General features: G+C 34.7%; 2 protein-coding genes across 3 annotated transcripts in view; one reads left to right on the top strand and one right to left on the bottom strand.

Annotated features, from left to right (window-relative positions):
* Positions 1 to 10,235: 10,235 nt before the first annotated feature.
* Positions 10,236 to 13,274, top strand: LOC106133982 (acyl-coenzyme A thioesterase 13-like). The gene is made up of 3 exons (XM_013333912.2): positions 10,236 to 10,547; positions 10,883 to 11,070; positions 11,545 to 13,274. The coding sequence occupies exons 1-3, from the start codon at positions 10,464 to 10,466 to the stop codon at positions 11,699 to 11,701; spliced, it is 429 nt and encodes a 142-aa protein (XP_013189366.1). The 5' UTR covers positions 10,236 to 10,463; the 3' UTR covers positions 11,702 to 13,274.
* The window catches only part of LOC106133981 (peroxidasin), a 31,222-nt gene continuing 20,493 nt past the window's right edge, over positions 11,742 to 22,470 (bottom strand). The window contains exons 2-7 of one of the 2 annotated variants that reach the window (XM_060953423.1): positions 20,106 to 20,321; positions 17,970 to 18,041; positions 16,941 to 17,173; positions 16,345 to 16,629; positions 15,897 to 16,166; positions 11,742 to 15,700 (exon numbers count right to left, since the gene is read on the bottom strand). In XM_060953423.1, coding sequence (XP_060809406.1) covers positions 12,873 to 15,700; positions 15,897 to 16,166; positions 16,345 to 16,629; positions 16,941 to 17,173; positions 17,970 to 18,041; positions 20,106 to 20,321 — 3,904 coding nt within the window. In that variant the 3' untranslated portion in view covers positions 11,742 to 12,872. Of the gene's footprint in view, positions 15,701 to 15,896; positions 16,170 to 16,344; positions 16,630 to 16,940; positions 17,174 to 17,969; positions 18,042 to 20,105; positions 20,322 to 22,470 lie in introns of both variants that reach the window. The other variant, XM_013333910.2, reaches the window with a different exon arrangement.

The raw sequence follows: 22,470 nt of genomic DNA, 5'->3' as shown, positions 1-22,470 counted from the left end.
TACTGTGAGACGAGGCTCTTAAACTTATTATGCAACAAAAATAATTTTATTTGGTACAATCAGCGGCATACTTACTTGTTTCTTTTAATTAATTTAAGTGTGTCAGTAATCACTTTTAGGGTTCCGTGCAACAAATTTAAAAACCGGATAAATGCTTGTCGGTCTCGCACACGAAGGGTTCCGTATCATCATCACGTTTGTTGTAATAACTGTTTATTAAAAAACTACCTACCCGTTTATTTTTATTTAGGAGTAGGTATCTTATTTTTTAAACTGTTTATTAAAATCGACCAATAATTGCCTAAAAATGACGTTTGTTGACTGGGGAGTCCCCATACGGCACAGGTAGGGTCTCGTAACTAAAAGCTAAACACGGGACTCTACTTCTAAGCCTCCGCTGTTTGTCTGTTACCAGCCTGTATCTCATATCATAGTAAACAATTTTTAAGCATAATGTAGCACATTAAGAAATAGCTCCCTAGAAAATTCTAATGTGTTTGCCAATCTAAATTACTGTCAAAAAGTCCCTGTAACTTCGCTATCTTTGTTTCTCACACATCTTTATATTCACAACTTATCCTTAATTTGGTTTTTATAGAAGGAAACTTAAACAAAGTACTTAAGTAAGTAAGGTATGCACTAGGTGTTCAGTCTACGAGTCAATATAACCGGCATCTTGAAATATTATGTAAATCGCAAGCACGACGAGTAATTTCTCCTCTTCAGTTGTTATCTACGGAAAATCCTACATAGGTGCAAATTAATCGTCAACTGTTATGCATGCATGACTTGAAGTTTCAGTAATTAAATGAGTACATAAATATGTATGTACCTAATTCGTACAAAGTTGTTTGCAAGTAGCCTGTCTGTCTGTAGAAAAGTTTTGTAATTTAAGAATAAGTAGGTATTAATTAATTTTGAACTGTTACTTTTAATGCTACTATCTACTAACTTACCTCCCGAAGGACGTATATTTAATTTTAAAGAAGTTACGGCTATTGTTATTATGATCCGTGATTTCAACTGCATTGTACCTACTTAGTCACTACATTACTCAATATCGGAAGATTGCTTAATTATAAATAATATAGGTAGGTATGTTTTTTTGCTAACTTACTAGTAAACTTTTAGATACTTTCTATATAGAAATCCTATTATGTATACTTAAGAAAGTTACATATCAGGTTAACCTTATCCGTTTTCGTAAACTAAGCGATTAAATAATTCCACATAGGAAGTGAGTCCATTTTCTTGTGTCTGTTTATCAATCGGTAAACAGGAAAGTGTAGTTGTCGAGCTGTTTCTCAGCTACAAATGTGACAGGTTCTCGAAACGAATCAGGAAGCTCAGCGGAGGAAAGTTCCACCATCAGGTTTGTCTTGTGCCGCGGCAAATAAAATAAATCTAACTAAATATGTATATGAATCGCTGCGATTGGTAAGTTACGAGTATGAGGAGATATGTATTAGGATACGTTTCTTGCAACGCACCAAGGGTTCAATGCCCGGTAACGTCCTTTTTAGGCCAGGACTAAGGACTTCAGATGAAACCTTCTTACATAATTGGGAAATATAATATCTGCTTTATTACTTATTAAAGAACTAGTCGACGCCCGCAACTCCGTTTGCGTGTTATTGGAAAAACTAAGGTTAAGGTTTATATTTAATCAAGTTTCGGTACATATTACAGAGTAGCTGGTCCCTTCGGCTACTCCATCTCATGATTTTTACCACATTTTTTTTTTCGCCTAAAGAAAGTGCTCATCAGGTTGAACAACTTTTGCGAAGACGTCTTTTCCATAATTCGGATGATTTAGCTGGTCTATAATGGTTCAGCATCAGGTGTTCCAGATCTTCGAATTTTTTATGCTAACAGAAAATGCTTATCAGGTTGAATAACTTTTGTTAAGAAGTATTTTCCATAATTCGGTTGATTTAGCTGGTATATAATGATTCTGCATCAGGTGTTCCCAGATCTTTGATTTTTATACGCCAACAGAAAATACTCATCAGGTTGAACAACTTTTGTTAAGACGTTATTTCGAGATTTCCTATAGTTTAGCTGAGTTGTTATGGTTCGATATCAGCTGATCTAGATTCAAAAAGAAATTTTACCCTATATGTTGGCCAGGGATAAGAGCTATACAACAAAAAAGTTTCATTCAAATCCGTTAAGTAGTCCTGGATAGTAGCGTGTACAAACAAACATACAAACAGAAAGACTCTTTTTTTTCAAATTCATGCTGGGTAACTATTTTTATATCGTTATAAATTATCATCTTTTTTCAATATACTCAATGTACAGACAAAATTTTTTCATCACGATTATCTCCAAAAGTACTGAAACGATTTAATTAAAACTTTCACCAATTGCTTTATTTTAACTCAGAAGAACATTTAAAGTTTGTTTCATCAAAATCGGTTCACAAAAAAAAGTTATCGACATTTGAATGAACTCAAGGCATGAGTTTGCCTGCAAATAAGTTACGAAATTTAAAATTCAAAGTCATTTATCATTGTGCGATAGCATAATACCTATAACATATAAATTTAAGTGAAAATCAGTTTGATAATATCTGGTTTTGCCGCACATAACATGCGTGATTCTCACGTAAAAGATTTTTGGTTTGTTAACCTACTTTAGTACCGTGTGGTTCTGGTTCCCGGCACCAATACAAAAAAGAATAGGACCACTCCATCTCTTTCCCATGGATGTCGTAAAAGGCCACTAAGGGATAGGCTAACAAACTTGGGATTCTTTTTTAGGCGATGGGCGAGCAACCTATCACTATTTGAATCTTAATTCTATCATTAAGCCAAATAGGTGAACGTGGCCATTCAGTCTTTTCAAGCCTGTTGGCTCTGTCTAACCCGCAAGGGATATAGACGTGACCATATGTATGTATGTAGTCTACTTTAATTTCGACACCACCGCAACGGCTTCGATGATCCAGTGGTTGACGCGTGAGACTGTGAAGCTGGCGGTCTAGGTTCAAGCCCCAACAAAAACAAGATTTTTCTTAAATTAAAAATATTTTTTTTTTGTTTTGTTAGAGAATTTTATTTAAAAAAACTGAAAATCAATATACTACATAATATAATAAATCAATAATCAATCAATATAATAAAACGGTAAAAATATTTTGTCTGTACATTAATATTTTGACTGAAACGGATAGAGATTTCTTTTTATTACATTTTTCTCTGTCTGTCTGTATCTGACTGTATGATCAAGATTCAACTCGAAGTTTACGCGGACGAAGTCGCGGGCAACAGCTATCTGATATAAGACAATCCAAACTACATTTAAAAGATAGCGCCTGTCTTTAGTTAAAAGTAATTTCCTGTAAACTTGCACTTTTGAGATGTCACACTGTCGTTGAAAATGGACGTTTTATAGTAAAACTGAACTAAGTAAGTAGCTTTTGCCCGAAGCACTGAGGCCAGCGCCAGCGTGTTATTATATCGAGCTAAAAGCTTTTGTAAGGTACAAAAGCTTTTGACCCGACAAGCTACATACTTATATCGAGTCGATATTCTTTATCCTTCACAAAAGCAAGACTAACTTAATAACTGAGCTTTAAACTAGATTAGTCGCCATCAAAAGTAACTAATCCGATACAATACCTACTACTAACGGTTTGACGTGCTTTTGAGGATCGGACCCTCTATCCTATAGTTTTCCTCATTACTTTATACCTTAGAGATGTGGGCTTTAACCTTGTTGCTCTCCTCGATTTAGGTTCTAACCAGTGATTTAAATATTATGCCGTGCCTGATTTAAAATTTAAAAAATACAAAATAGAATTTTATTTTCAACTACCTCTGCCCTCGCCAGAATTATCTGTTTGCAGGTCCCGACTTTCCAAAAAATGCGTAATATGTGAGCAAAATTTTGTGAATACCTAATATGCCTTTGTAAGGACCGAACCTACGACCGCCACCCGGTCACCGCGCGCACCCCGGAAGAGGTCCCTCCACATAACCAGTCTACGAGCCGGACTTTCTCGAGACAATCTGGTCCTACACCCACCTCATGTCGGTTAAGCGAACTATTGCGCAACCTGCGGATAGCGTAAACAAAAGTAGTGCGTTTATTGTCTTTTGTTCTGGATAAGCGAAAAGTTGCATAACACAAAAAACAAGCTTTTATTTGTGGCTTTTATCTAGTTTATCACCAGTCTCGGTGTTTGTTTATAAGTACACTTTTATATAAAGAATGTTTGTTTAAAAAGTTGTGTCAAGTTGTTCAATATGGTCAATTATTTGAATTCTGGGATCATTATATCCCTTATTAAGTAATACAACTGAAATTAAAAATTAATAATAATTTGTACTTTATTAACGTTACATGAAGAGAATAATATAATATTTGTATCCTATGTTTATCTAATGCATGAATGTAACGTGGTTTTGTGTAGGATGCCCTGGTAAATCATTAGCAAAAAATATAACCTAACAGCATATTATCACTACGAACTTTCATGCATCTTGTTTCCTAAATCAAAATGAGATCTGTGTTTCAATAATCAGGTTAAATAGCCTTTAAAAATGACAATACTTACACCCACATAACCAAATATCTTGTTGGAATCCCACAAAGAACTTACCCAAAAGGTCATGATTGTTTTTACTAAAGTTACAATAGCAGGCTCACCGCAAAATAAGGACGATTGGCAAATTAGGTAGATTTACGTGCCATTATTGCATTGCTTTACATACAAAGGGTGGTGAAAGAAAAGCAAAATTTGATATGGACGGTCACGTTTGATGGTCGCCACTAAACATAGAAATGGCGACATCTAACTACGCTACGAAAACTTCCAGACGATACAGCTGTTTAGCACAACCGACAAAACGTACCCCCCGCAACATAAAGACATCAATTAGTGGTTTAAAAAATCCCGTTATTCGTGTTCCAGCGGGAATGTGGTAGAATCCTCTCTTTGTTCACCCCCAGATTAAATAAGGAACCTACATGTCAAAATTCAAATATCTAGTTTTACTCAATGGTTTGGACTGAGCGTTGCCTGTCAGTATGTCACAGAAGAGTTTTATATGAGACTCTTATAGTTACATAGATCTTACTCAACTATATAGGTTCATTTCCAACGATCATCAATTGTCATCATCACACGTTAGCGGCACATAAAGCCTGATTTACATAACGATACACTCACACTGGTCCTGCAGTGCATGACGATATGAATGACCCACATTCGGCGATGACGTGAGCGGTAACACGATTGCCTACTTTATGTTTTAGGACTTAGCTATTATTACAACATAGGGAAAATTTGTTTTGTTGGGAAGTGTAAATGTGCAGTCGCCTTCAGCAACTGTAGAGGAAACTAACCACTTTTTAACTAAAACAAAACTAAACGTTTTGTATGAACAGAGGGTCATGTTTCCTGTAGGCGCCACTACCACGGGTGGTTGGCTTTTGTGTTCGACCACTCTCTCTCCGGCTCTTTAAAAATCTAATAATTTCGTGGGAACTCTGGAAAACACAAAAAGCCTGTTTGAGCATGAGCTGAGGCAAAGGCGAAAGCGAAACGAAATTAATGCCAGTGGGGACAATGATGATAATTTTTACTCGTCAATTCTTTATTTACTAACTGCCATTTGTATGCCCTAAAATTTCATTACATAAGTAACTAGCCTGGAACCGGTCGAAAAACTTAAAACCCCAATCTGTAACCGGAGCACCACAGAAAGTTACCTACCTGCATGGAGTAAGTTTTATATTACTACGTACGATTACGCATTAACGCAAATTTCCGGTTTTGGCTCTACACTTGTTTTTTTGTCGTGCGTGACACTTAAAAAATAAAACAAGTCAAATGTCGTGGATTTCTTCATCTAAAAATTTTTTGTGAGAAATAAAACGAGAAATATCAGCATAGGATACCAGCAATTCCAAATGTGTACCTAACATGGGTACATGTGCTTCCTATGAATGGGACTCCCAAGATGCATTGTTTAAATTTGTGCTAAAATCGAACTAGCTATTATATAGCCATTCAGTCTTTTCAAGACTGTTGGCTCTGTCTACCCAGCAAGGGATATAGACGTGACTATATGTATGTATGTTTGTATGGAACTAGCTGAACCATAAGCAGAAACAAAAAAACACTTTGAAGTCAATTCAAGGAATGTTGTAAACTCTAGAAAACTTTAAGCCAAGTCTCAGCTAAGTAAAGAGACTATTTTGTCTGTGTTTGACGTCTGCTTTTGTTTTCTTTAGTCTAACGTGTTTGGTACTTGGTGGTTCTTTAATTTAAACAGCTTTAACCTCTCCCCACTTCACACAGGACTTCTTTATATTTGAAAGAAGTATGATAAGGAATTTACCTTTTTAACTTATTTAATAAAGTATTTGATTACCGTGTCCATATAGCTAATAACTTGCATAGGTACTCATGTTCATATATAAACATACGAATAGAGAGAGAGCGTGGAAAATTATCGATCCGCTGATGCCTTTAACATGTTTTTTAATTGCGAGCATATTTCAAGATTAAGTAGTATAGTAGGTACTTTATGTAACATAATAATTACGCCGTATCAAGCCGTATCTATTCTGCCCACGGGCGAAACGCTGACCCTTTAGCCAAGCCATTATATAACACTAGTCATAACGGATATACAGAATGAATAACAAAATAACCAGGACAGTTGAATCCCTGCAGGTATAATGGTATCAGTAAAAATTTACTAAGGTGTCGTATAAGTTGTCTTTTGTATGTGTTAGCTTCCATGTACGCTGGTCAAGTAACGAACAAAGACTTAATACGTGCCAGGTGACTTCAAGTTTTTTTTAGAGCGATGGGGTAGCAAGCAGATGACTGCTTGCTACCCCATCGCTCTAAAAAAAACTAATGATAAAAGTCAAATAATGATATTTGACTCTTAATTCCTCCATTAGGTCATTTCGAAGATTCTTTTCGAGAATATTGGCTCTGTCTATCGTATAAAAGGATAAAGGCGTGATATTATGTATCTATTGAATGTGTTTAACCCACCAATACAAAAAAGGTGTTTTCAGTTAACGCGTGCTATTATACCTACATTTGTGTAAAGATATGTCATCAATTTGCTTATTTAAACATTTTTTATACAAATAATAATACTTTAATATAGAAAAATCACAATCTCCATTTTTATCTTGTAGCGAGAGCGACAGTTCGGGCTCGACCGCCACAAAGGACAATTTCATTGCATAAGAAAAAGATTGGGTCTTAAAAAAATTTTGCTTGGCGACATTTTACAAAGTTCAGGTATTTAATTAATTTGATCGTTTATAGCACCTACAGTTAAAGTTGAAGTAAAATCAATATTATATTTATAATTTACACTTTGATAGATAGAGATAAGTTAACTTTCTCCTTCCAATAATTTATTCTAATTACTATCGAACCGTGGATTTTCATTGGTTTTTTTGCGGTCAGTAGATACGCCTAAACATCTTAACTAAAATACTTCATCACAAAGCGTTATATCATATTGCATTAGGCACATAGTTAAATGACCATTAAATTAGACTAAATATTTCTTCAAATTTAGGAGGAACACGCGCGAAGAGTGTTTTAAAATATTGTAAAAGTTTCGGGTCACTTTATGAAAGAATTTGTCTAATTGCTTTTCGAAAATATTTATCCGAATCCAATAGGTATAATATCTAATATATTTTGTCACAAGTGCCATGGAAGCGCCGTCCTTAAACAAAAGACTTAACGTCCACAACTTTTGAATTTTTATTCTCCTATTGCCCTGACATCAATAGTTTTCATAATGATTATAAATTTTTAACGAAACCCTTATACTTTGCTGTTAGAAGTTGGTACATATTTTACTTGCTTGATCTATCGAACCTGCTACAATACCTAAATACTAAGTCGGTTCGAGTATTATACAAGGCAGTAGCACCTGCGAGATATGGAGTTCAAACAAGTTGTTTTCCGGTCAAACGAAGGTACCTAGGTACTATAAAGTTTTGTAATCACTTTTTCATCTTACTTTAAATAAATACCCAACGTATTCTGTTAAACGTTTAAAATATTTACATAGGTCGTTTGAATATACAAATTGGAGGTTGGTACGAAAGTTTACAATATGTATTTAAGTAGTTAGGTTCTTCTTTGTTTTATTGTTTAAAATAAAATTTCAATGTCATATCTATGTTAAAATTTTCAATATTTTTTTTTAATAGGAAAGTACTTACAAGGGTACCTACTCGTAATTATACGCCTACTTAATATATTAATTAGGTACCTACCTAATTACCGGAGGAACACAAGTATTTTATTGGCTTTCGTTCCCACCAAAAAACATTTCTTATGTAGTATGTACCATTAGTAGGACAATTTAATTAATAATACATTGGTGACCGAGCCGTGCGCGGTGGACATCAGAAATACTAAAAATAAAATTATCCGTTGGTGGGAATGGAGTTTGGGTACTCCGAAGTGAAAAGCGATTGTTCTAACTAACGGGTGATTTTTTGCTGGTATCTTTTTGGATACACTGTTTTTGAAAGATCACGCGTGAATCATGTCTTGTGTTATTGTCTAACTAACGTACGAACGAACTACGCTTGCAAATTATTGAATTTTACTATCAAAATGCATGCTCGGTTAAGAGAGTGCATCGCGCACTTCTTCCAATACCGCTACCGTGTGATGATGGGCGATTTTTTTTGCCCAAAGTGGAAGAATTGGACATGTCTGACATGTGGTTACAACAAGACGGTGCCACACGGCACGTGAAACAATGGTCCAATTGAGAGCCGCCTTCGGTGAACAGTTTGTCTCACGTTTTGGGCTCGTTAATTGGCCGCCTAGATCGTATGATCTAACGCCTTTGTACTATTTTTTGTGGGGCCATGTTAAGGCTCATGCCTTCAGGGATAAACCAGCAACGATTGACGCACTGGGAGCCAATATTGATGCATTTATTCGTGATATACCTACCGGCCGATATGTTGGAGAGAGTGTGCCGAAATTGGGCCTTGCGAATGGGCCATGTAAACCGGAGCCGCGGCCAGATTTGCATGAAATCATGTTCAAACATTAAATTATATTGATCGTTCTATCGATTCCAATAAAGAATTTATCAATTATTTTGTGTTTTTTTCGAAAATCAAATGCTATATACCTCTTAAAAAATCACCCGTTATTTAATTTATACTGTTTCAAACTCGGAACATACCTACTTAGTATTTATCCACGTCAATGACTTATACACAATACGACAGTTCACTAAAATAGCACCAATCCATCACTTTCGTCGTAAAAGGCGACTAAGGGTACATTCTAGTACAAGCTTCCATGCTTGTCTGGTAGCGAAGAAATACATACATAAAACGAAGTAATACATACATAGCGAAGAAAATAGATAATTATAATGTATTTTAGATGCTTTTCTCCCCATGCACATAATTAAAGTCAATCAGGAAACTTGAGATTACTAGCAACATATTACTATCCTAAAGCCATCCATCCAAGGTGGTTAGTTTTTCAGTATTTTTGGGGTAGACAGAGACAAAAAAGAGAAAATAAATATATTTCTTCGACTTCTTTCAATAAATCTTTCTCCTAAAATCACAAAAAGAAAAATAAACTCAGTTTTCAAAGCTGTCACTGTCAATTTATCAATCTTAAAAATGTTTAAACCAGGGCTTGAATTACCGTAAAAAATTGGTATCGTTATTACTCTCTAACCGGATCACCGTTATTAATTTAGAACCGTTATGATGTGTAATGATATTTTTGAGGTTATTTACCGTTATACTCATATAACGTTACCAGTAAAATTGACAGTTAGAGGTGTCGTTTAGACTGTTTAACGTTATTTTTTTGTGTTTACCGGTAAATTCATGTAACGATACGTTAATATTAGTTAACAGTAAATGGTATCGATTGTACCGTTACAACTGTTTTCGTTGATTTAATAACGGATTCACCGTGAACACTTCTAACCACGTCGTGTATCCTACAGTTGCGTTGTGACGGATAAACTTTAGGTAACTTTAAAACTTAGTAAACTTTAGGTATAAAACAGAACATATTTCCATTTCACATAACGGTTACGATATTTATTATACTAATTGGTAACGATATATAACGTAAAAAGATTACATTACAGATATCACGCCTAAAACGATACCAACTTTTTGAAAATAACGTTATTTACCGTACTTTTAGTATTAATTTGGTAGCGTTAACACACTGGTTTAAAGAAAAAGTACTTGCGTTGTCAACTGCCTAGAAGTTCGAAGTTCTTAGAAATACTATTAATTTAATTTGTAATTTTAATTTATTATTGGTACATATTTAATACAATAGTCATAAGTAATAGTTTTAGTTGTCGTTAATTTATATTTGTATATAATTATTTATATAAACAAACCTAGATACCCTTATTATGTAATTTATATTTAAAGTGAATGATTCTCAATCTACAATGGGTTCTAAAGGGGCAGTTGTAGCAGATCTCTTTCGTAAAGCGGTTGCCACTACAAAATGCTTCGATCAGAACCTTCGTAAGGTATCTAGTTACTATGTTTTATAAAAAAAAGTAAAAGAGCTAAGTTTCCTATGAAATGACATTGAAGATTTAGAACTGACCAAATTTTTAATAAAATCTTGATTAGTGATCATGCCTTCTGGTCTCTCCTTACAAAGATCTTTGGTCTAATTCTTTCAATATCTGACAATAATTTTGAACATCTTTGGTACACAAAAATATGATGCAAAACAAATTCCTAGACCATGGTTCCTTCTAGATCTGGGGTCGACACTAGGCCCTCCCTAGTATATGTACAATTAAAACAAACGACATGATGGATATGAGTTAAATCTGCATTTTAATTTCATTTTCAGTTGAAAGTGGTAGCATGTGGCGATGGACGCATGGTGACCGAGTTTAAAGTTGGTCCAGAACACCTAAATCAGAGAGGAACTCTCCACGGAGCATTTATAGCACATTTAGTGGATGCAATTTCAACATATGCCCTAACAACAAATGAAAAAGTTGACACACGAGGTGTGTCTATTGACTTAAGTGTAAGGTAAATTAAACATTCAATTGATTATTGCACCATTTTTTTATCTACAAACTTCGTTGAATCATTGTTGCGAATTTTTAAAACTATACAAACAGTCATAATATTCACATTTAATAAATGTACACAAACATGGGACCATGTGTGGTGCACACTCCCAATGCGTTATTAAATAACAAGACAGAAAATAAAATAATCCAAAATGGCGGTGGTCTAAGCATGTTTTTTTTTTTATAACAATGAATTTATATGATCTCTAAACAAGATTAAAAATGGCATATTGTTTTTCTTTAACAAGCCTATCTTATTTATTGTTTAAGGCCACTGTGTCACATGTTGCTATTATGTAGACACCTATTTGTAATATTTACATAACCATACATGAAATATCTTCCAGATTCAGTGTAGCTTCATATTATACCAATATCAGTCAATATATAAATAGAATAACATGATTTTCATAATGTCTCCTTATTTCAGTTTTCTCACAGCTGCTAGAGAAGGTGATAATATAGAAGTTGAAGCTGTTACGAAAAAGACCGGCAAGAAAATAGCATTCCTGGAGGTGCAAGTTAGAAATAAAGACAAAAATCAAGTCTTAGCCATAGGTAGACATACCAAATATATAGGGGTATAGAAAATCTTAGTAGGTAATTGAAAAAAGAATAAAACCAACATTGTTTTTTTCTCTTTATTGAACACCAAGAAGTTAAAATACATCAAGAAGTTTCTTAGTTCTACTTTCTACTATTAAAACTCGAAAGTGTCAGATACACTGAGAACTGTTCAAATTGCTTAAATTTCTAATTAAGTCACTAAGTTTATCTAGGAACAACTAGACTTGTTTAAAGGGGCTTACAGAATGTTATTGAATGAAAAGTATTTATTTTATTTTTATATTATTTGAATACAATACTAACTTATCTTCACGAAATCAATTTAAAAATAAATGCCAATAGGTAATGTTTTTGAAAATATTAAATCCTTGTTTCTTTCATAACCCAATCAAGTTAAAATATTCATAATTCATAGTATTAGAGATTACAGAGATCTGATTAATATTAATTATTATAATATTATTCTTAAAATATTTTATATATCATGTTTTAATACTACAGACCTAAGTATAATATTTATTATAACACTCGTCTTGTCACAAACAGGAATAATGCATGCAACTACCTTGTAGGAGAATGTTACTTTCTCATAGTTTTTCAAAAATCAATTGAATTACTTCATTGCTTCATTGACACTAACATCATTATTTTTTTTTCGAAAACCTATACTTTTCCTAGTGACTCTAAATCCAGACAAACATACTCTTAATAAGTGACTATGCATGCATAAACATACAAACGCACAAAAACTTACTATTCTTTAATGATTTTATGAACAATGAATGACATTGGTATAGGTATTTACTTAATATAGTAGTAAGTAGGTAGTGTTGCCAAAACTCTTTCCATTATAAAGGTAGAAGTAGAAACTACATATAAGTACTTAGGCATTAATTTAGACTAGATTAAGTTGCATTTTACGTAATTTCCATACATAAACATCAATAATATATAGTTAGATATGATTTATTTTTATTTCAAGGGAAGTATTTCGGTAAAGATACTTTCCAATTTATAATAAATAGCAATCTTGTGTTTATATTTTATTATACCTACTTGAAATTGTTTCTTTATAACTTGAACGGTTAAAATTGCAATTGTTAAAATTGGTGCTTTAAATTGCATTAGATTTCGATAAATTGACTAATGATTAGTATAGCATATAGTAATTTTAAAATGTGAACTACAAGTTTAGCCGAGACATGTTTTCTCGAGTGACTCAAGTCGTTCTTTCAGCATTTCGACAGTTTTCAACAGACCAGCTTGGGAATCTTTAATTTGGTTGAAACGATCATCATCCAATGCATCGGTAAGGTCTCTTCGCCGACGTGCTGCCCGCTCGGATCTGTCGTCACCGCAGCTCTCACAGTCTACCCAATATCGGAGCTCTATCGAAGACAAATCATCGCATGAAATGAGGCCGTCCTGTGCATCAGGTAATATGAAGACATTTTCTCCAATCGTATCAATATTATCGCCGTTGTCACATAAAATCCGCGCCAGACTCGTCTGTCTGATTTGCTCAAGTTGCACGGGTTTGAACATGGTGGGATTTTCATACCAAAACCTGTCACCATCCCTTAATCGCGCGAATTGTTCAATCAAAATGCACCGAAACAACGGTCCTACTTTCCCTCCTTCCACTTGATCTTCCAAAATACCGCCAACCCAAACATCAATATTATCTACGGTGCCGTAAAGTTTTTTCAACTTTTCTCTGACCTCTCTATCCGATATCTCATTTTTCAAGTCATCGAAGTTATTTACCTCAGACATATTACAGAATTCCCTCCATTTTGTGTATGGCGGTAAACCATGATCGCGGCCTCGTTGAATGTTGATAGCAGCTAAATCTAAAGCGACTGCATGGGCATTATAAAATAGTTTTTCTGTTAGTTCCGAATTCAGGTTTTGTGTTGGAGTTTTTAATTTGGCTGGTGTCGTAAACATACCCCTTATGAGTGGATCAGTTCCTCCTTCGTCAACCAACCTCCAAGGTGAAAAGAAAGCATGGCGCAGGAGTAAGTGACCTTGTGAAATTGTTTCAAAATTTTCGTCATAACGATGTAGTAAAGGATTGATCATTGAATGTCCAAATCGCAAAGCCGCCGTAGCAAATACATTAGAAATCGATGGATTCAAGTTTGCATTATACCCTTTGTACTCTCCCAATTGTTTGCGTCCTTCAGGACCAATAACGAGGGGCAACCAGTCGTCATACGTGATCATCTGAATTTCTGCACCAACTATCTTTCTTGCTTCTTGATAAACCCTATCACCATCCCAAAACGGATTTAATGCTTTTAATTGGGAAGCGAGTCGGTTATGTTCTCTCATAAAAATAGTATGCATTGCTGCCAATCCAATTTGTTCGTTAGCGCGAATATCACCAGCAACAAAACATGCTCGCGTACTTTCCTCAAGATTACGTCTGCAATCCATGCCATTTATTCCGGTTGTCGGTAAAAGTGGCTTTTTGCCTGGAAATGTGGCCCCTACTCTCAGTAATCCGTTTTCATTAGTCAAATCACGCAAATCTTCAGCCACCGCCTTTTCAAATCCATATACTTGAGACGCATCAATGAATGAAGTCAATTGATTAATTTGCTCCCTTGGCTGCAACCTCCCAAACAATGCCGAAGTCATGCCGGATCCACAAACTGCACTTGTTCTGATGAAATCGATACATCGACGGTTACTTATGCGGGGATCATCAGAAGGAACATCGATTGGAAAACAGGGGGCCGCATATTCGCAAGTCTTTTTGCAGTCGACGCCATCCCAAGTTTCCGAACTCACAGAAGGTAAAGCATGGTCTAAATCATGATCCAGCCACTGACCCCATTGCATAGTCATGTGTGTAATTTCTACGTCGGCTGAAATTTCTGTAGTAGTAATAATTGCGGTTGATACAAGGCGGGCGCTCGGTAATTCATATCCATTATATTTTAGTCCTTTGTTCCATCCTATAGGTTGACTGAACCCATTCTCATATATTGGAAATAAGATTCTTCTAAATCCTGTTAATGAAGCTCCCCACATAGGATGAGCAAAGTTATTACATGACCCATCGTAGCTACGATATTTGCTATGATAACACATATCTGAACAATCTTTGATTTCCCTGTGGGCTACACAACCAGACAACCTTGCAATTACTTCTAAGTGTTCATTAGATAATACTGATTCATAATTGAACGGGTCCGTTGAAGTTATTTTTAGTCCAGCTTGTACAAAACCTTTGACTTTATCTAAAGTGCGTTCGTAAATTTCTGCTGCTCTAGCTATTTCTCTGGCTGGCGCATTAGGAAAATTACTAACTGCATACAATCGATGTATGTCGGTATGAGTATTACTCCTGTTGTTAAATAATTGTTCTACGGTTCTTTGTATTGCTAGATCAACGTCCCTCGTGGCTTCAATCAGAGCTATGTTCACATATTGATCACCAGGAAGAATGTGGTCTTTTACTGTCAAGAAAACTGACACAGTATCGCGGCCATATTCATTTACGGCAGAACATTCATAGCGACCGCTATCTGTAATTGAAACATTATTTATTATAAGACTGCCTATCAGACTAACAATAATTCTGTCGTCTTGCCTTACTCTTGTGCCGTCTTTTCTCCATTCTATATTAGCAGGAGGCTCGCCCTCTGATTCACAGGGTAACTGTATTGACGTTCCTTTAAAAGCATCAGTATTTTCCGGTTTCATTACAATACGTGGAGCAGTCTGTTCTATTTCTCTTACTTTAAGTGTCGCAGATATTTCGGATAAACCTTCAGAATTTTCAGCTCTGCAGTGATATAGTCCTTCTTCATCCATTGTAGCTTCCTGTATCGTTAAAACTTGGCTGTCGTTACTCAAGATATAATTATCATTTTCAGGCAAAGTCATTGTATTCAGAAACCATGATATTTTAGGTTTTGGCATACCCCTGGCAATACATTCGAATACAACTTTTTCTCCAGTTGATACAGTTTTATCTGTAGGTACTGTTAGAAAAGCAGGAGTACCTAAAACAATAATAATTATATCAGTATTATAAAAATTAGAAATTTTATTATTGGTTATAAATGTTAGTTATAAAAAGTGATGGTATTTTCTGGAAAACATTTAGTGTCCTCGGCTTGAGCACAAGCTCTTTTTGTCGTACATGAAGAAATAAATATTGTAAGTATGATATAAATAAAAATGCTTTTTAAATCTTACTCATAACTTCCAAAACAGCCGATGCAGAAATTTTTCCATTTATATTTTCCGCTTGACAAGTGTAAGTTCCCGCATCTATGACTTGAACGTTTTGTATCACGAGAGAGCCGTTGGATTTGATGGAGAACCGTTCATTCAGCAGTAATCTTTCTTCATTCAAAAACCACACAACATGAGGTTTCGGGTTACCGTTTGCCACGCAGTCAAATATAATGAACGGCTGATTACTTCGTGCGGTTTGTTTTTGAGGGAGAACGGCAAAAACGGGAACTTCTGAAAGATAAAATAAATGAGTAACTCTCTAAAGACTACTTTACTGCGCAGAAAAATCTAAACTTTTATGAAAAGTTTGTGTTTAAAATCTATGGAAGGATTATTTTTTTATTCCAACAATTCTCTCTGCGATAAATGCCTAGTAAACTAACACATTAATTGCTACGAAGATTACCTGTATTGGTATGGATGATCATTCTGGCAGGCCTGGACCTTACTTCTCCTGCAGGGTTCTTAGCCATACACTCAAAGTCGCCGATATCTTCCATGTCTGCGTTATGCACCATAAGGGTTCCGTTGTCCATGACTTCATAACGGTTAGCGTCAAGAGGCAATGCAGCAGAGTCTCGCAGCCAAACGATTTCTGGAGCGGGATCCCCAGTGGCCACGCAAGAGAACATCGCATCCTCTCCAAAGTTAACAATGATGTCTTCAGGATTCTTCGCGATCTCCGGTTGTCCTGAAACATTTTGATTATTTATTTCTACAGTGGCCTGCTACTCCGTGAGACTTCAAAACAAAAATCTAAAAAATATTACATCATTCTATGACTATTAAAAAAATGTTTGAGGGCCGTTTAGTAAAACAGTTTACCCGCAGAGAAACCTTTAGGTTCATGTTCCTTCAACATAAAGAATGCTAAAACTGCAGTTTGAGAGCTTCACGTCATACACCACTTACTTTTCACGTCTACTACTATCAGAACGGAAGTTATACAAATCGAAGTCGCTATCATTAGTATCTTCTTTTTTGGTATAAAATAGTACTCACGGCAATGCATATCGTGCTCCTTCATAGTGGCGAGGGGGAGTCCAGTGGCGGTGGCGGGCCCATAGCACGTTGCTGCGACCTCCATGTGGCTGTGATCAGTGATCATTTTGACGAACCACAGGATCGAACAGTCGCATACCAACGCGTTGCTATCCAATCGCAGTTTGCGCAACTTCGGCATTCCTCGGAACGAGCCCCGAGGCAAACCTTTCAGGAGGTTGTTGTGCAAGTACCTGAAATATTTCAATGAACAGTTAAAATGCCTATTTAGTCTCGATATTTTCCCTGACCAGGTCATGATGAATAACGAACATTTTCTGATTGGCTTGGACCCGCTACTTCGTCAGCGTTAAACAGTTACCTAAATCAGGCAGCATTTAAGTTTCCGTAGCCAAATGCAAAAAATAGAATATAGCGAAACTATGGTGTATACCTAATTTCATCAAAATCTGTGCAGCGGTTTAGCGCTGCAATTTTCATACAAACGTAGGTATGATGTAAACAGCCGAATGAAAACCGTAGTCCTCATTACCAAAAAACCAATCGTCAGAAAACTACTGATAAGAATATTTTTGTGTGTAGCTGTGTAATTTGGTAATTGAGGGTAAACTTTTAGATGATTGTTGAAAATTGATTGAAAATGAGTATTTCGACAAGAAAAATTTCTAGTTATGTACCAATTTTTGTTTATCAATTCTAATTTTTTCTATAAACTCCTTATAATTTATAAATTATGAAGTCCCTGTAAATCGTTTTAATGATATATTATAATACCTAGAATAATTAAATTCTAAATATTATAAATGTGTAAGTGCGTTTGTTTGTCTATATTTAGTATGCAGTAAAAAGAAGAAAAGTAAAAAGTGAAAGTCAAAGTACTCATAACGCGGGCGGAGCCGCCGTCGAAAGCTAGTAACGAATAAACTTGAGAACTATTTAAATTTGACACAGCAGTAGATCTTCAGGTACCCCTGAAGGTTACCACCAAAAAAAACTACAAAAGCTAAAGTGCATACAAATTCTGCTTACAATCTTTCCAGCCGTGGTAGGTTGTGGAAAGTGTCAGGTTCGATTTGGTGGATCTCGTTTACATGCAGATACCTGAAAAAATTAGAAATATTTTATCATAGCTACTTGAATATAAAGACAGATAGCCAGTTTATTTTCCTAAATCAGTTTAAGTGTCTGTATTGATATTTTTTCCAAAAAACTGCCGGGGCGATTAAAAAAGTAACAGAAACAAAAATTTGATTTTTTGTCTGTTAGTTTGGTACATTGTAACTTCGAAACAACGTAACAGATTTGAACAGGGTTTTAATATTAATTCAGCTTATGTAAGCCCCTTAATATATTGAAAATTTACTTCAACCACCGCTACAAACTTTTAAATCAAATTTTAAAAAAATTATTCATTATTATAGGATACTTCATATCACTTAATAATAATAATTGTCATATCTTTGTTTTCTAAACATTGGTTAAATAAATTACTTAGAACTAAGTTCATTGCCGCTTCCAAAGCGTCAGTGCAGAAGAAACGGTAACAAACTGCACTGCAGCATTTTCTTCATCAACGTCAACTTCACTACTATCCAAACTTAGAATAGAAATGTGGACGAGAGAGTACATTGTTCAGATTAATTGATATATATGAGATTTTAATAATAAAAAGAATAAACTGAGTTTAATGCGGTTTACATTAAACGTATTTAATTTAGATAAAGCAAGAATTCCTACTTTGTTTATGTTTTATCGATCTTTAAAAAAAACATACTCGTACTGTATACTGTACTTAGTCTCTATTGAAAAATTGGTTTGTTCCCATTCAGTCACACCCCGATCTGTAACACTGTTACTCAATGGGAAAAAAGACGAAAGATCATCACATCAGCGGTCTGACCGACTGCGAAATCAAATTAAGTTTCTGTCTTAAGATTTTTATGCAACTCTCCGGCGGCGGGCTTCACGCAGACTCCGAATAATAATTGGATAATTTTATGGCTTGACAAAAACATTAACACTAATATTTTTATAAGTTTGCCAAACTGTAACCATTTTTATCAAAAGTTATTCTTCTTCCTCTTGACGTTAGTTCCGGTTACATCCTCACCTCTCTGGAGAGGAGTCAGTCGTGCGCCTTTTTTGACCATGAACCTGATTTGGGTGAGTCAGGTTTTAACGCAAAGCGACTCGAATCCCATCTAACCTCCGCAACCCTTCCAACTTAATTTATCAAAAGATATTATGTCTAAGAAAAAAATAAGATTCAGAGAATTACCTATTAATTGTATATCGATCTTACTTTAGTAGGTACTCATCAAGACATCTTTTCAATATCTCAGACTGCTTACATATCTATCAGTGGCTTCGCTCAAGGTAAGTATAATAAGTACCAATAACAATGACATCACCATATTCTAAGTAAATTATATTTATCGTCATGATAGCTATTCATTAGATTCATCGTAGTTGGACATGTACTTTACAAATAAATTTTATTAGATACTACACGGAATCTTTCAGTACAAGGACTATGTATGTATATTATCATGATATAATAATGATTCAGTCGCTTACCTGTACTTTAAAGAATTTTTTTTCTTATATAATTCAGAATTCTGATATAGGTAGGTACGATTTCTCTATTATTTCTGTGCGTTGGATATGTCAGTCAATCAGAGGTCAAATAGCCTAAGTACTAATATAAAACAGAGAAAGGGTCATTTTTCTTTAAATAAAATTGAAGTTTAGTCAAAACTTTAACATTCAATTAAGTACTCGTCTTTAATCCATCTAGTTTACTATGCTGCATTACTAATCGGCACCATTACCGTATTACGGCTTTGGTACCGATTAGCAATTTAGTTAAGTAAACTGGATTGATTTAAGAGGTCATGGTAGGCCTCCTGAATTTTGAATTTATATGAGAAGATTTAATTAATTTATTATATATACGAGTACAATCGTAAAAGTAACAATTAGTCCCGGTAACATCCTCACCTCTCTAGAGTGCGCCCCTTAAATATGACATTAGATTGAGTAAGTCAGGTCACAAATCGACTCCAGTCTGACCTCTCCGCAAAATGTGCAGGGGAATGTAATCCATATTGTACTAGGTTTAAAGCCGTCTAAAAGGTCTAGGTTTAAAATTACAAATCAACTTACAGTTGCTCAAGGCGAGTCAAGCCTTGGAATACATCGGCGTCGATATGCTGGATTCTGTTCCTGTAAAGGTAGAGGTACTTCAGCCGATGGAGCCCGTGGAAGGAGCCCGAGCGCAGCTCCCGCAGGCGGTTGTCATTGAGAAGCAACGACCGCAGGCGATGCAGGTGGCTGAAGATCCCCGGGGCTATGTCGTAAATTTTATTAAAGCGCAGGTCCCTGCAAAAGGAAAATTTAGTTAAACAACTTCATAAATGTCGTCAAAGACAATTATTATACGTAGAGCGGCAACCTACTTTACATTACAAAATCTAGTAAATTAAACACCTTTTGTTGCTTTTCCCACTTTTGTGCAGCTATGAAGCCTTTCACTAATTCGTCTCGGTTAAAACTTAGTATTAACTATTATTATTCTTATAGAGTTTTAAACTTGTTATCTCTCTAAATACAAAATTTCAAAATCGGGTAAAATTCCCAGTTAAAGTCTGTAAAAGTAAAGAGACAAAAAGTTGGGCAAAGTTGTTCGGTGAACGATCTCTCCCTTGCGGACCACCTTTCATCGCAACATCTTTCTATTACTAAAATTTATTGACACTTCGTTCCTTATTACCTGTTCTACAAAAATTTACACGGTTCTCCTATTTAAACATATTTACATAGATAGATATTTTTAAGATTAAAAAGACTTCCTTATCATCTTACAAAAATAAAGACTTCAAAATTTATCAAAATACCTAATATTGGATTGATCACATTCATGGATTGAATAAAACCAATAATTAAAATTCTAGTGGAAAATGGTATACTTACCTAGCGAAAATAATTTCATTGTATACCTAGAATCGAAACCGTATCAAAGTCTTCTAACGCAAGTAGTCTTACTCAATGAATGTTTAATTTTTGATATTCTAAGTATATCTCTATCGACTTATCTATCTAACGTGTTTAATAAATAGCTCAATTCTATGTTTTTTATTTAGAAAATCGTAGTGTTTGTGAAAGTATCTACTAAATAAAAAAACTCAAGCATTTTCTTTGACGTTCTTGCCCAAAGGAAAAAGAATAGTAAAATTCTAGCTATTCATTTACAGCTGAGTTATTCCTGTTCTCGTAATGATGTTTTTCAATTGAATGTATGGGACATTGCGTGTATAGCCAGTAGCCATAGCATTTTGTTTGATATATCAATAATATTAATTTCGTCTGAATCCATTTAAATTTATTGGTACGGACGAAATTCAAATAAATTCACATTACATTGCAAAATGATTGACAATCATTATTAGATATCATGGATATGAATGTAATAATAAATTTTAGGGATGATGCAACAGAACAGATAAATACGTATGTAACCTGACTTCGCATGAGTTGTACTCATATACCTAGTAGGTACGCGTAAAATAACGTGACAATAGCACCTTTCTCGGAATGAAGTGTCTTCAAACTGAGAATTGCATACTTAGTTGATGGCGTAATTTTAATATCTATTATTTACGAGTATTTGGTCTCTGTAAATTACCGTAAAAAGACGTTAAATTAAATTGGTATCTATATGAAATAAGATGAAGTGTTAAAATTATTATATGAAATACAAAACAGCTTTTTACAAGCTGGCTGATTATCTTCAAATTTTACCGGAAAATTAAACTAATGCTATTGCAGGATCGTTTATCACCTTTAAATATTATAAAGAACTCTTATTCGCACTTTCGTATATTAGTCAATGTTAGGTAAGAATCAAATATCTAGTCTTACATAGATAGTGAGTGCCAGCTGCTCCTATTCCCGAATACAAAACAAAACTTAATATCGAATTATATTGAAAACAGCTTTTACCAAATTTGCACCAACGGCTTACGTTCAAACTAGCGTCCCACACGACTACAGAACAATTGAATACGAACAACCTCCTACAGTGGGCTTATCAATGGTATTTTCATGCTTTTCAATATTTGTTCGTAATGTGTATTATTAGAATTGAGAGAGAAATGTAAAGAGTTTAGGTATTTATAGATGTCCAGAATGTGTGTAAAATTTTACAAAACCTCCTTACATTTCGCTGGCCAGTTAGAGAAATTGAATATGTTTTTTTTTTTTCATAATGGAACCTAATAAAGATAATTCAAAAAAATGTATTACGATGCAATAGTTGACGAGTGCATGTTTTTATATTTAATAATAAATAAGTAAAAATATTGTTAAACGCGCAGTAATACAGATTTCTTGATTTCAAGTAAGTATCACAAGTTTATTTATCCCGACTTATTTCCCCTTTGTTTCATGTGACAAACTTATTCATTAGTTCATCATTAAACAATACAAAAGAAAATAAACCACTTCAGGAAATTGATCGAATGAAAATAGA

Source organism: Amyelois transitella, chromosome Z (genome assembly GCF_032362555.1).
Source record: "Amyelois transitella isolate CPQ chromosome Z, ilAmyTran1.1, whole genome shotgun sequence".
Lineage (NCBI taxonomy): Eukaryota > Metazoa > Arthropoda > Insecta > Lepidoptera > Pyralidae > Amyelois > Amyelois transitella.
The sequence above is the reverse complement of the archived record's forward strand: the minus strand, read 5'-3'. Positions and strand labels throughout refer to the sequence as shown.

Excerpts from the sequence above, each read along its gene's own strand:
- LOC106133982 (XM_013333912.2), top strand. The coding sequence starts at position 10,464 with ATGGGTTCTAAAGGGGCAGTTGTAGCAGATCTCTTTCGTAAAGCGGTT. Across the intron at positions 10,548-10,882 it reads TCGATCAGAACCTTCGTAAG|TTGAAAGTGGTAGCATGTGG; the intron begins GTATCTAGTTAC and ends TTTCATTTTCAG. Across the intron at positions 11,071-11,544 it reads TCTATTGACTTAAGTGTAAG|TTTTCTCACAGCTGCTAGAG; the intron begins GTAAATTAAACA and ends TCCTTATTTCAG.